We start from the raw sequence: 13,377 nt of genomic DNA on the forward strand, positions 1-13,377 counted from the left end.
TAGGGCTGGGTTGTATGTTTTACTCTTAATTTCTTTGTAAATTTTCATTAGACTTTGCCATAAGAAACCATCATTATTGCTTCTCGTGAAACTAAGTTAGACTAAGTTATGATTAGTCATACTTATTGTTTGTACAGCTTCTTATGATTTCGCAATCTCATACAAATTATGACTTCTCATATAACAAATGTACAAAAATGACAGTGAGAGTGCATTAAAATTAAGCATTTCTCACACCAATATCTTACCGCTTTCCTCTAAAATGCCGCAATCACTGAAAAGCAGTGAAGCGTGAAACTTAATTCGTATTCTAAGCATATTCAGCATCAGATTACACTCCAAAATGCCAAAAGATAACACCCTAACCTTAAGTTGCACCGATTCCAGAATTAATTCAAGTGATATGATGGAGTGTTTTCACACCGCATATATCCTGCGTTACTCCAGATGGCTGTCACAGTTGTTTTATTGCCTTAAATTAGCCTGTTAAATTACACTTCAGAAATAATCACAAGGCATTTTATTCAACCACATCTACGGCCAAATGCATCTGTTACTAACGCTAAATATTCACTTTCTTCATTTGCTGCCGAAGCCCAGTTCAGCCATGCGGCGGTTTTAATTGGGCCTGAAGGATTGTACCTGCGCTCCTATTTTCAGTCTCTCTCTCTTCCCTACATCCTTCAACCTGTCTGCGGGCACCGTCGGCTCGGCGACCTGACTTGCTCCGTTACCATGGTTTCCTCCACTTGCACAGTCTCCTGTGGTCCTCTCGCTATATCTAGCTGGGCACGGTTACTTGAGAAACTGCCAACTGGCAGAGGCCATAATTACATAAGCACATGACCGTCGAAAAAGTTCCACTTTGATGTAATGCTGCTGAAGGGAACTAATGGATTTAAGCCATGAATTGTGGTTGCTAATCACATTTCGTGGTCTCTCCATCTTTGGCAAGCCCAACTGCTGCGCGGGACTTCATTGTCTGGTCTGCTTGAACTAAACGGCCTGTGTTAAAACGCGACATCCCTCGATGAAAGTTTCATTATCACGCGAGATCGTATTTTACGGCGAGTGTTCGAGTAGACCCTCCAAATGAAGTTCTCCCGAAATCGCTCCCTGGTGCCAAATGCAGTCTATCAAAATCAAGCCTCCGTGTCACCACAAAAATGCTGCCATGGTGACGGGCAGCCGTCCCGGAGCTGACTGGCTGCCGAACAGGCCCGTTCATGAAGAGGTCCATGCGCTGCACGCTCTCCGCCAGATTCCCAGAGCTCCAAAAATGGAACGCTTGATGTATTGTTGTCATTTCGGAGGGGAAGTTGAGCCGCCTCAGCAATGGGTTTCAAAATCGAGTTAACAAACCCATCTGAAGATGAGTTTATGGGTCAGCGATAGGACTTGAGACGATGCCCGTGACCTGTTTATCGATTTTTCCCAGAGAAATTGCCGAAACGTGATCCTTTCTAAGGCATTAAAGTAGCTCCTTGCTTTCATGCTTTCAAAAAACCATTTAAGCTCCGATGTAGCCTGCTGTTGTTTACCGGTTCATCTGGCCAGATGAAAGTCATTGAGCGGTGTGCTGGCCAGCTGGGCCGAGGCCTGATACCATTTTCAGGTGTGCCTGCTCTTCTGGATCCCTTACACCCCAGCGGACAGTTGAAATGCATAATGACAGAGGAATTATGGGTCAAAGAGTTGGGTTTGGACCAAGGGGGAGGTAAGCATTTGATTACGCAGAGGAGGGGAGGATGATACCTACAATATGGATGTCATTACATTACTGGCAAGGACTTTTAATCATAATTCTCCTGCATTATGTAACATTAGTCTTGTAATTCCTGTCAAATCATTGTCGCTTTGGCCTTCCTGTCAACAGTCCAAGCACCGCTGCCATAAATCCAGCGCTGTGGATCTTAATCTCTGAAAGCGTTCTTTCCGATGCACCGTGCCAAGATAATGACGCCCTTCTGGACCTGCTGTAACCATCTGCTCCTCCAACCATCTTCTTGAACACTGATATAAATGAAGAGATTTTTGAAGAGCATTTTCAGCTTTTAGCTATAGTTTTTGGCTTTTGACAGAAATATCCTCAGAATAATACCCTCAGTAAACATTTATTGTAATTTTTTGGTTTCAGTCCATTTTGTTTTAAAATGGCAATTAGTTACGAAAAGAACATGTTTAAACAACAATATATATATATATATATATATATATATATATATATATATATATATATATATATATATGTATGTATTCTATATTTGTGTATTACATTTAACAATATGACATGATTTAATGTAGAAAGCTCCTAAAATGCCATTATCATTACAATATTGTAATGTCAACACATTGACATGCAGTTTGTAACTATTTTACTATTTGGCGAATGTACATTTTCGTGCCCAAATGACGGTTACATTTAAAAGCGGACCTTCATGCTATCTTTTCTCTTAAAATTGTATCCCTGATAGCATATGTACATCTCAGAGACGTCTATTTGACGTCTGCATTTACATCTGCAAGACATATTTTTTAGAGTGTTTGCTCATCTGCAATACGTCTATAGGACATTTCCAATCAGATGTCAAATATATGTCTATTAGATGTCTTTAAAATGTTTGTGATTTAGAATGTATATAAAACTGACATTTTATAGATGTCTGTCAGATGTTTGTACACAGCAGATGCTTTCCAGATCAAGTGATGTTTAACAGACATCTTGCAGACGTACATGTGCTATCTAGGATGTTTATGTGCAAATGACAATGTATTAATTCATATGAAATTGCCACCACCCCTGCTGAAAAAACAAACAAACAAAAAAACAGCTAAAACCAGCCTAGGTTGGTTGACTGGTCTTAGCTGGTTTAAGCTGGAAGTAGCTGCTTTTAGCTGGTCTCCCAGCCTGATTTTGTCTTTTCATTGTTGGTGTTTTAGGGCATTGCTACACAAAGAGCGCATTCATAACGGAACATTCTCACTAGCACTCAAGTTCATGTGTGCCTTGTGCATTATTTTGTCCAAATTTAAATTGTGATATTAGGTTTATGTCATGTCTGCGATTTGGCTGACGTGTTTGCCATGAACATGTGAAATCCGCCTTAATCGCATCTTCTGCACAGGTTGAATGTTTTTATTCCCGTGAGTGACGTGAAAAACTAATCTAGAGCAGGGGTGCCCAACCCTGTTCCTGGAGATCTACCTACCTGCAGACTTCAGTTCCAGCCCTGCTCCAACACAGCTTTCTGTAATTATCAAATGCTACCTAAGAGATTATTTCGCTGGTTCAGGTGTGTTTGATCAGGGTTGGAGCTGAACTTTGTAGGATGGTAGATCTCCAGGAACAGGGTTGGGCACCGCTGATCTAGAGTGAGTAATGCAATGCAAATATTTGCTTCGATTCTGGCAAATTTAATTATTTGCGTGAGTCAATGCAAAGATGCGTTTACGTCGTAGATGCGAGTGAAAAATAAGAAAAACACAGAAAAACAAGTCCACAACACTGACACATGCAAGCCAATCGCCAAAGAGCGACATGTCTGGTTTGACAAGTCCAGTTAGGTTGTATAAGAAAATGGGGGAGAGCAAACACGATTTTTTTTTTTTTTATGTTTTAACTCGATACAAATATTCGCTTTGGTTTTGATGTACATACACCATAACACAGTAACATAACAGCTCCAACCCTGATTAAACACACCTGAAAAGGCTTATCAAGGCCTTCAGGATTACTAAAAACTTCCAAGTTGGAGCTGGTCGGAGCTAAATTCTGCAGGGCTGCGGCCCTCCTGGAAGTTTGAGACCACTGGTTTAGACCGATTAGACCTAGACTCCAAACCTGCTCCTGTAATTATCAAGTGCTACCTTTAATTTAAGAGATTAATTAGCTGGATTAGGTGTGTTTGATCAGGGTTGGAGCTGAACTTTCCAAGATAGTAGATCTCCAGGAACAGGGTTGGGCACCCCAGGATTAGACAATTCAGGGTTACCAAGTCCACGGTTTGTAAAGATAACGATACAGAATAAAATCATTTTTAAGAGGAAGGGCCAGTGGTAGAAAACCGCTGACTGTTTTTATAGCCTATACAGTGATTTTCATGTTACAAGTGTGTGTATTGCACAGCAGTGATTGAAAAAATGTGTATTTTAGGTATGGAAGTGGTATTGAGATTCAGCTACTGTCATTCGGCTGGTTTTGCCTGGCATTTGGGCTAGATTTGTTTCTCAGATCTGGCAATTCTGTATCGAGCCGTTATCTTACTCTGCAGCCAATGCGTGCTATAGAGGTCCCTCAGGGCAATGCACAGTCTGTTGTATTTTTGCACCATATCTACTTAGCAGTTAAGGTCTGGAAATGTGTTTGGAAAAGTCAGGGTGGGTATAAGGGCAGAGATGGATAGAGAAAGTGGATCTGAAATATGGTGTGTTTATAATGAGAGGATATATGGAAGGCAACATGGAAAAATGTGAAGAGCGGACGGCATGTTCCGCCATTTGTTTATCTCTTTAATACAGAGTTCGTCAAACATGGATAGGCTCAGGAAAGACATACCATGTTAACAGAAGACTCGTTAAATGTGTTCCCTGTCATCGTAAAGTATCATTTCCCTGTTAGATTGATGTCAAACGCAGGCTAATCTTAGCATAAGAGTGTCACGTTTGATGCATATTTCATATCCTCTCTAAACATATGTCAGGCGAGCCTCTCTGCCAAGAACTGTGAAGTTGTTCCAGAACGCTGGTGTCAGCTTCATCCCACTGTTCTTTGGCTCTGAAATTACCTTTGGAAAGCGTTGTGTCCGCTGACTCAGACACAGTTACGCTAGGTGTCATCGCCGCTCACCATATCTGCTCTTCTGAGCTCACCTTTTCCTTTTCTCTACATCTGCTTCACTGATACTTTTTGATTAAAAATGTGCTTTTTCAAGTTTTAAACATCTCCAAGGACCGTTTTGTTTAGTTTTTTCCATTACTTCCAAACCATTTGCAATATTGCAGCAGATTTTAATTGGGGTGGTCCAGCATTACTCTGAGTCGAATAGTGCCACCCTGTCCCTTATGTGGACTTCGTCCCAGAGTGAGCTGTCCAGTGGTCCCTGCTGACCATTTCTCCAATCCAATGCCTCAGACCGGCTTTTATGTCATTAACAAGCAGGAAGTCGAGACACTCATTAGAGAGGAATCAGCAAGGGCTTGAACGTCAGCCTTTTAGAAGTTTTTAATTGCTTTAAGAGTAACACGAGAGTTCAGCTCCTGGATCTTCAACATCATTAGATGTTGTTTTTTGCTTCCCTTTCCATGAATCATTTACGGAATCTGAAACTTCATTTTGAGTAACCTCTGTACTTGCTGTTTGGGATTAATCTTGAGAGTCTATATTTGCAATGGCAGATGTTGTCGTTAATTAATGTAACGGGGTAGGTTTCATGTATTTATTTGTTTCATATTTCAAAAAACTGGATGGAAATGCCACCGCAGTTGGAGAGTGACCCTCTATCTTATTTCAAATGTTACATTAAATTGCAAGCAAATGTTCATAGCAGCGTTCACACCAGGGCGCATATCCATCATCTGTCATTAAAGAGTGCATGCAACGCTGTGTGAAAATGATTTTGTACTGAATAAATTAGCAGATGTCAGCCGTGCCGAAAAGGCTATCCACCCCCCACCCCCCCGCCAATAACCCCTCGTCTATCACATTATTGGGAGCCCGGAGGGGCCGTGCACTAAGTTTGGCAGTTATGCAAATAGCAGTGTGCTCTCCTGTTCTTTTATATCGTTTTCACCCACTCATTTCCTTTGTTAAATAGGTCCTCACTGAGAACATTGGGTTGTAAACCGGATTCTTGTCAGAAGCGGCTGGTCCCCTAAAACAAGCTGCTGATTTAAATCAGAGAGGTGGTTATTTAGTTGTCTCGTGGTGTGCTGAGGTAATTACAGTGGTTGAAAATGAAGAAAAAGAGGGAAAATGTTACCAAAAGAATATTGAGACATACCCCCCATTTTCTTAACAGAAACATCCTTGTATCTTTATGCAAACCGGCGAAACCATTTCAACACTCCTGCGTGTTAAGCAAGCTAGCGGATTGGAGGTAAACAACCTCATTAGCCGAGTTGTTATTACAGCTGATCAGCACAATTCGCGACTCACAGATAGCGCGGCTCCTCGTGGGGAAATTAGGAAGACTCTCGGGGCGGGTGCCTGGGCTGATACTGTTGTTCATTTGACTGTGCATTCATGTGTGTATTTGCTCTAAGGATGATCAACAACAATTAGCCCTCGCTCTATGGAATAGCAATGCTGGGGGAGATGCTAACGCAAACCTGTTGTCATTTTCAGGGCATTTCAGGGCCTCTGTTACAAATCAGCTTAAATATGAAGGTTCTTTATTGGCATTTATGGTGCATGAAGAACCTTTCCATTCCGGTAAAGCTTTTTTACACTCTTAAAAATGAAGGCTCCAAAAGAGTGTTTTTGCAGTGATGGCATAGAAGAACCATTTTTGGTTCCCCAACGAACCTTTCAGTGAACCGTTTCTAAAAGAACCATTTTGAAGAATGTTTTAAAAATCTAAAGACCCTTTTCCGACTATAAAGAACGCTTTCTGCATTAGAAAGATGCCATAGATGTTCAAGGTTCTTCATAGAACCTTTGTTAAAGAGTGTACGGTGAAAAAAGGTTCTTTAGATTCTTAAAATGTCCGAAAAAATGTTTCTTTTAAGAGCTGTTCACTGAAGGTTCTTTGAGGAACCAAAAATGGTTCTTCAATGGCATTTTGCACCGTGTAGTTCTAAGAAGGTCCTATCGGCAACAGGAACTCTGAAGCAACCGATAGTGACGCCTTTTTTGCGGCATTTACAAATGTGATTGAAGGACACCATGCTTGGAGCTGTTTTTGTTGAGTGTCGTGGGTTTTGTGATAACAAAGATGGAATGTAAACACACAATTTACGTGATTAAAAGAGCATGAAAATCTGACTAAATCTCTTATGACAACTTGCAGTCTTACATATCACATAGTCTGAGAAAAGAACACAACACTGCAGAAACAAGTAGCAGGTAGCTAAATGGTGTTATTATCACTGTTTTTTTATGTTTGTGGAGTAAATATTTTTACACAGATTTTTAAAAATGCCAGGAAGCCGGTGTTTAGTATGCGTTTGTCCAATCAGTTCTTTTAAGAACTGTTTACTGAAAGGTTCTTTGGGGAACTAAAAATGGTTCTTCTATGACTTTTGTTTGTGAAAACCCCCTTTTAGAACCTTAATTTTTAGAGAATGCACTCTTAAAAATAAAGGTTCTTTATTAGAATCGATGGTTCCATGAAGAACCTTTAACATCCATGGAACCTTTCTATTTCACAAAAGGTTCTTTAGATTTTCTAAATGTTCCTCACACTAAGAAAAAAGCATTCTTTTAAGAAATGTTCACCCAAGGTTCTTTGGAGAAACCAAAATGGTTCTTCTATAGCACTGTTTGTGAAAACCCCCTTTTAGAACCATATTTTTTAGAGAATGCACTGTTAAAAATAAAGGTTCTTTATTGGAATCCATGGTTCCATGAAGAACCTTTAACATCCATGGAACCTTTCCATTTCACGAAAGGTTCTTTAGATTTTTAAAATGTTCTTCACACTAAGATAAAAGCATTTAAGAAATGTTTACCCAAGGTTCTTTGCAGAAACCGAAATGGTTCTTCTATGGCATTCTTTGTGAAAACCCCCTTTTAGAACCTTAATTTTTAGAGAATGCACTCTTAAAAATAAAGGTTCTTTATTGGACTCAATGGTTCCATGAAGAACCTTTAACATCCATGGAACCTTTCCATTGCACAAAAGGTTATTTGGATTTTTAAAATGTTCCTCACACTAAGATAAAAGCATTCTTTTAAGAAATGTTCACCCAAGGTTCTTTGGAAAACCCAAAATGGTTCTTCTATGGCATTGTTTGTAAAAGCCCCCTTTTAGAACCATCATTTTTAAAGAATGCACTCTTAAAAATAAAGGTTCTTTATTAGAATCGATGGTTCCATGAAGAACCTTTAACATCCATGGAACCTTTCTATTTCACAAAAGGTTCTTTAGATTTTCTAAATGTTCCTCACACTAAGAAAAAAGCATTCTTTTAAGAAATGTTCACCCAAGGTTCTTTGGAGAAACCAAAATGGTTCTTCTATAGCACTGTTTGTGAAAACCCCCTTTTAGAACCATATTTTTTAGAGAATGCACTGTTAAAAATAAAGGTTCTTTATTGGAATCCATGGTTCCATGAAGAACCTTTAACATCCATGGAACCTTTCCATTTCACGAAAGGTTCTTTAGATTTTTAAAATGTTCTTCACACTAAGAAAAATGGTTCTTTTTAGAAGCTGTTCACTGAAAGGTTCTTTGGGGAACCAAAAATGGTTCTTCTATGGCATTGTTTGTGAAACCTCCCTTTTAGAACCTTAATTTTTAGAGAATGCACTCTTAAATATAAAGGTTCTTTATTGGAATCGATGGTTTCATGAAGACCCTTTCACATCTATGGAACCTTTCCATTTCACAAAAGGTTCTTTAGATTTTTTTTTTAAATGTTCTTCACACTAAGATAAAAGCATTTAAGAAATGTTTACCCAAGGTTCTTTGCAGAAACCGAAATGGTTCTTCTATGGCATTCTTTGTGAAAACCCCCTTTTAGAACCATAATTTTTAAAGAATGCACTCTTAAAAATAAAGGTTCTTTATTAGAATCGATGGTTCCATGAAGAACCTTTAACATCCATGGAACCTTTCCATTTCACGAAATGTTCTTTAGATTTTTAAAATGTTCTTCACACTAAGAAAAATGGTTCTTTTTAAAAGCTGTTAACTGAAAGGTTCTTTGGGGAACCAAAAATGGTTCTTCTATGGCATTGTTTGTGAAACCCCCCTTTTAGAACCTTAATTTTTAGAGAATGCACTCTTAAAAATAAAGGTTCTTTATTGGAATCGATGGTTTCATGAAGACCCTTTAACATCTATGGAACCTTTCCATTTCACAAAAGGTTCTTTAGATTTTTTTTTTTTAAATGTTCTTCACACTAAGATAAAAGCATTTAAGAAATGTTTACCCAAGGTTCTTTGCAGAAACCGAAATGGTTCTTCTATGGCATTCTTTGTGAAAACCCCCTTTTAGAACCTTAATTTTTAGAGAATGCACTCTTAAAAATAAAGGTTCTTTATTTTTAAATGTGTATTTTTACCATTTTAAATGTTCTTCGCAATAAGAAAAGGATAATTTACACAAAATAAAAAAAAATTCTGTCATTAATTACTCACCCTTATGTCGTTTCAAACTTGTAAGATCATCGTTCATCATTTTTTTGATGAAATCCGAGAGCTTTCTGACCCTGCGTAGACATGCTCTATTTTAACAATGTTCTTACTATCTTTCTGGGTCTTGAGCGTGTCAGTTACGTTGCTGTCTATGCAGGGTCAAAAAGCTCTCAGATTTAATCAAAAATATAGTTTGTGTTCCGAAGAGGAACTTTTTGGGTGAACAATCCCTTGAAGAACCCAAAATGGTTCTTCGCTGAAAACGAAACCTCCTTTTGGTATCTTCATTTTAAGATTGTAGAAACTTTCCATTGCAAAGAGCAAAAGGTTCTTTATAGTGGAAAACATATTCTTTAGATTAGATTGTTAAAATGCTCTTCTCACTAAGAGAAGAACTATTCATTGAAAGGTTCTTTGTGCAACCAAAAAAATCACTGTGAAAGTTCCATTTTGGAAAATTTATTTTTAAGGGTGTCAAACCTTTACATTACATAAAAGATGCTTTATAGAGGAAAAAAATTAGATTTTTCAAATGTTCTTCACACCAAGAAAAATGAAGAACTGAAAGATTCTTTGGGGAATCAATAATGGTTCTTCTATGCTCTATGGCGTCACTACAATCTTTATTTTTAAGATTGTAGATGAGCTGATATATATTAAGTGGTCTAATAATATAATTTATTTGAGCTGGATGGATCTGGATGTTGGGAGAACAGTCTGAGCCACGCTGTCCCCTGGTGGTGAGATTCGCTCATTGCAGTTGGTCCACTACAAAAAAGCCTAACTTGAGACTGAGGGATGTATTAAATTGTTTTAATGCTTGAGCGATATTAAGTGAAGGAAGATTTCTTTGCGGTCTAAAAACAGCTTCTACATACTGGAAACATTACAAGGATGAGACACGAGATGTCTGTACTTTATCTTGTGCCTGAAACCTTTCGGAGAACTTTGGAAATACACGGTTGTCAGGACTTCCCTGAATAGGTCGATGGAAACGGAAATATCAAAAGCGCTAGACTCGGCTGAACTTTACAAATATCACTGCGTCACAGTACGCCCGGAAATCTCCCCCTGCAAACTCGGCTTGACGGCTGTGGAGCTCTATTGGAGACGGTAAATGCCAGAAAGCAGAAGTAGCCCATGTTGAGGGTTACGGCAATGATCAGAGCTGAGTAAACGCCTCGTGACCTGTTGACCAATGCCAAAAATATGACTGATGTAGTATCTATTTATCTGTTTATAGACTTTACTTCTAGTCTTTTCTTCATATTTTCTCCAAAATATCAAAAACATGCATTCCGTGCAGAGGACGAGCGTTTTTTGTTAGCAAGCTCATTATTAGTTTTTCTGAAGCGATAGTGAGAACTAGATAGTGACAGAAATCGCTTTGTATTAAAATGGAAAATGCCGCGTTCAGCCAGGGAGCTTCATGCATACTATTGAGAGAACTCAATAATGTATAATCATTTTCATAAATAGTTCTTTTGTTCTGGGGCCTGAAGCAATAAGAGACAACAAACACAACCCAAGCAAACCTGTTGTCTTGGAAACATATTGGAAAAATGCCTCGGGCTGAAATGCAACAGTAAATCAACAAGTTACAAAAGACAGAAAGATATCTACCGTAAAACAAATGACAGTACTTTTATACTATGCTGAACTTATTATGTACTGCAACACTGTTATAGCTGTTTATTAATATCGTGATTTAAAAGTTTTAGTCATATTATTATGTATTATTATACTTTTTTTCTTTTTTTTATATTTCTACTGTATATACACTCTTAAAAATAAGGTGCTTCACGAGGCCATAGAAGAACCTTTTTTGTTTAAATGGTTCTATAAAGTACCTTTAACATCTGAAGAACCTTTCTGTTTCACAAAAGGTTCTTTGTGGCGAAAGAAGGTTTTTCAGATTATAAAAAGGTAAGAAAGAAATGGTTTTTTAAAGAACCTTTTACTGAGTGGTTCTTTGTGGAACCAAAAATAGTTCTTCTATGGCATCGCTGTGAAGAACCTTTATTTTTAAGAGTGTAGCTTTATTTTACTTTTAGTCATTTTAGTAGGCCTGCTTAAACTTATTTTAGATAGTTGTCAAGCATACGTTTCTATTTTAAGTGTTTTTTATCCTTTCATTTAATATTTAGATATTATTTATTTTCCTGTTAATATTCACAGACCTATATTTTATTTTATTTTTATTTTTCTGTATTATTTCCTTGGCTGGTTTTGTTCACCAACACTTTATTACCTTTGTTATGTCGAAAATATAGTATGGGGATATATATACCATAGATAATATGATGTATATACCATATATATATATATATATATATATATATATGTACACATCAAAAATACATTGTATGGGTCTTTTCTTTTATGCCAAAAATCATTAGGAAATTAAGTAAATATCCAGTTCCATGAAGATATTTTGTAAATTTTCTACCCTAAATATATCGAAACTTAATTTCTGATTAGTAATATGCATTGCTAAGAACCTCATTTGGACAACTTTAAAGGCGATTTCCTCAATATTTAGATTTTTTTGCACCCTCAGATTCTAGATATTGACTGGTTTCGTGGTCCAGGTTCACAAATAAAAAAAGTTGGTAGCGCTTTAAAATAAGATTTGATTCATTTTTGATGCTTCTACGTTGTTTATTAGCATAATATGTATCTATATTAATGTTAATTTAAATATAATGTGTTGTTTATTAATTTATGTGCATTCCTAATACATTAATTTTAGGGTTAGGGTTGTAATTTAGTTTCAGCATCCTGATAGCAGTTCTGTGTACCTCCAGCAGGAGGCTCTGGTGTTTCGACCGTACCGTTGGTTATTGAAAGCCTCCCCATGTTTGAGTCGTGAAGTAAAGGCCTGTATTTTACAGTTACGTTGCGCTCCCTGTAGCCTTTATTGAACTCCCAGTAACACAAGCTTCTTTGAGTGTGGCTAAACAGGCATTAGGCAGCGAGACACCATGCCTGGAATGGATGGCATGTCTAATAATATGTGCTCAGAATAAACACGTAAATGTCAGGTGCTGTATTGTAGTCCTTGGTTTCCATGTAATCAAACCCCCCTTGTTTCCATCTTGGCACTTGTTAGGATTCTCAGCGAAACATAAAGCATGATTTATTTATCGTCCTTACTGGTAAGCTAATACCATGCGTGTCATGAGCTTTGTGTCAATGCGATTTGTCTCTTTGTCTGTCTTTTATAGTAAAACGGAGGTGGCGACTGTTGAGACGGAGCTCCTGAGGGACTATCGCTTTGGACAGCAGCAGCTGATTGAAATATGGGGCCACGCTTGCGCTATCGCCATCACAAAGGTTTGTCCCACACGTGAACACGAATTGGCAGTTAACACATATGAATCCTGAAATTTAATCCTGTATTTACTGTATACAAGCATTACTGTGATTTACACGACTCTCTGCATTTACCGCTCTCAGCATCTGTCGGCATTTGCCGAACTTCAACCAATCCTCTTAGGAGACGAGGCCCTGCTGCATTTGATGATGAAAACAGTGGGAAATCTTTGATCTTGCTGTTTCTGTAGAGGGTTTGACCGCATCTGCTGCTCTGGGGGGTTTTCTCATGAAAGGGGGTTAAAGAATGATCCAGAATAGCAATCTGGCACTTTTGCTTCAAAACAGACAACAACAACTAAAAAAAAGATTTTGTATCTGTCTGTTACATAAAGTCGTATTATTCAGATATGAAGTCACAATTACAAAAACAAAAAAAACTAAATGATATTATGAGATCTAAAGTTGCAATTAGGTTGATACAGTTACGATTTCTGAGATACAAATGAGCAATTATGAGAAATCTGAGCAATTATAAGTTGCAGAACATTGCAATTATGTGATATATTTGCAGTTTTGAGAAAAAAAAGTTGCAATTGTGAAATATTAAGTTAGATTGTGAGAAACTGTGTAAAGCCACAGTCTCTGAGATATAAATTTGCAATTATGAGAAACAATCGCAGTTATAAGAAATGTCACAATTCTGAGAAATAGTTGCAAATCTAAGAAAAAGCCTCAATTGTGAAATATAGTCACATTGTGG

General features: G+C 37.7%; 1 protein-coding gene across 1 annotated transcript in view; it reads left to right on the forward strand.

The window, feature by feature from the left end:
- Positions 1–13,377, forward strand: part of yjefn3 (YjeF N-terminal domain containing 3) — a 51,077-nt gene that overhangs the window by 21,792 nt on the left and 15,908 nt on the right. The window contains exon 2 of the mRNA XM_073844932.1: positions 12,527–12,635. Within this exon, the coding sequence (XP_073701033.1) occupies positions 12,527–12,635 (109 nt within the window). The remainder of the gene's footprint in view (positions 1–12,526; positions 12,636–13,377) is intronic.

Source organism: Garra rufa, chromosome 7, assembly GCF_049309525.1.
Source record: "Garra rufa chromosome 7, GarRuf1.0, whole genome shotgun sequence".
In the NCBI taxonomy this organism is placed as follows: Eukaryota; Metazoa; Chordata; class Actinopteri; order Cypriniformes; family Cyprinidae; genus Garra; species Garra rufa.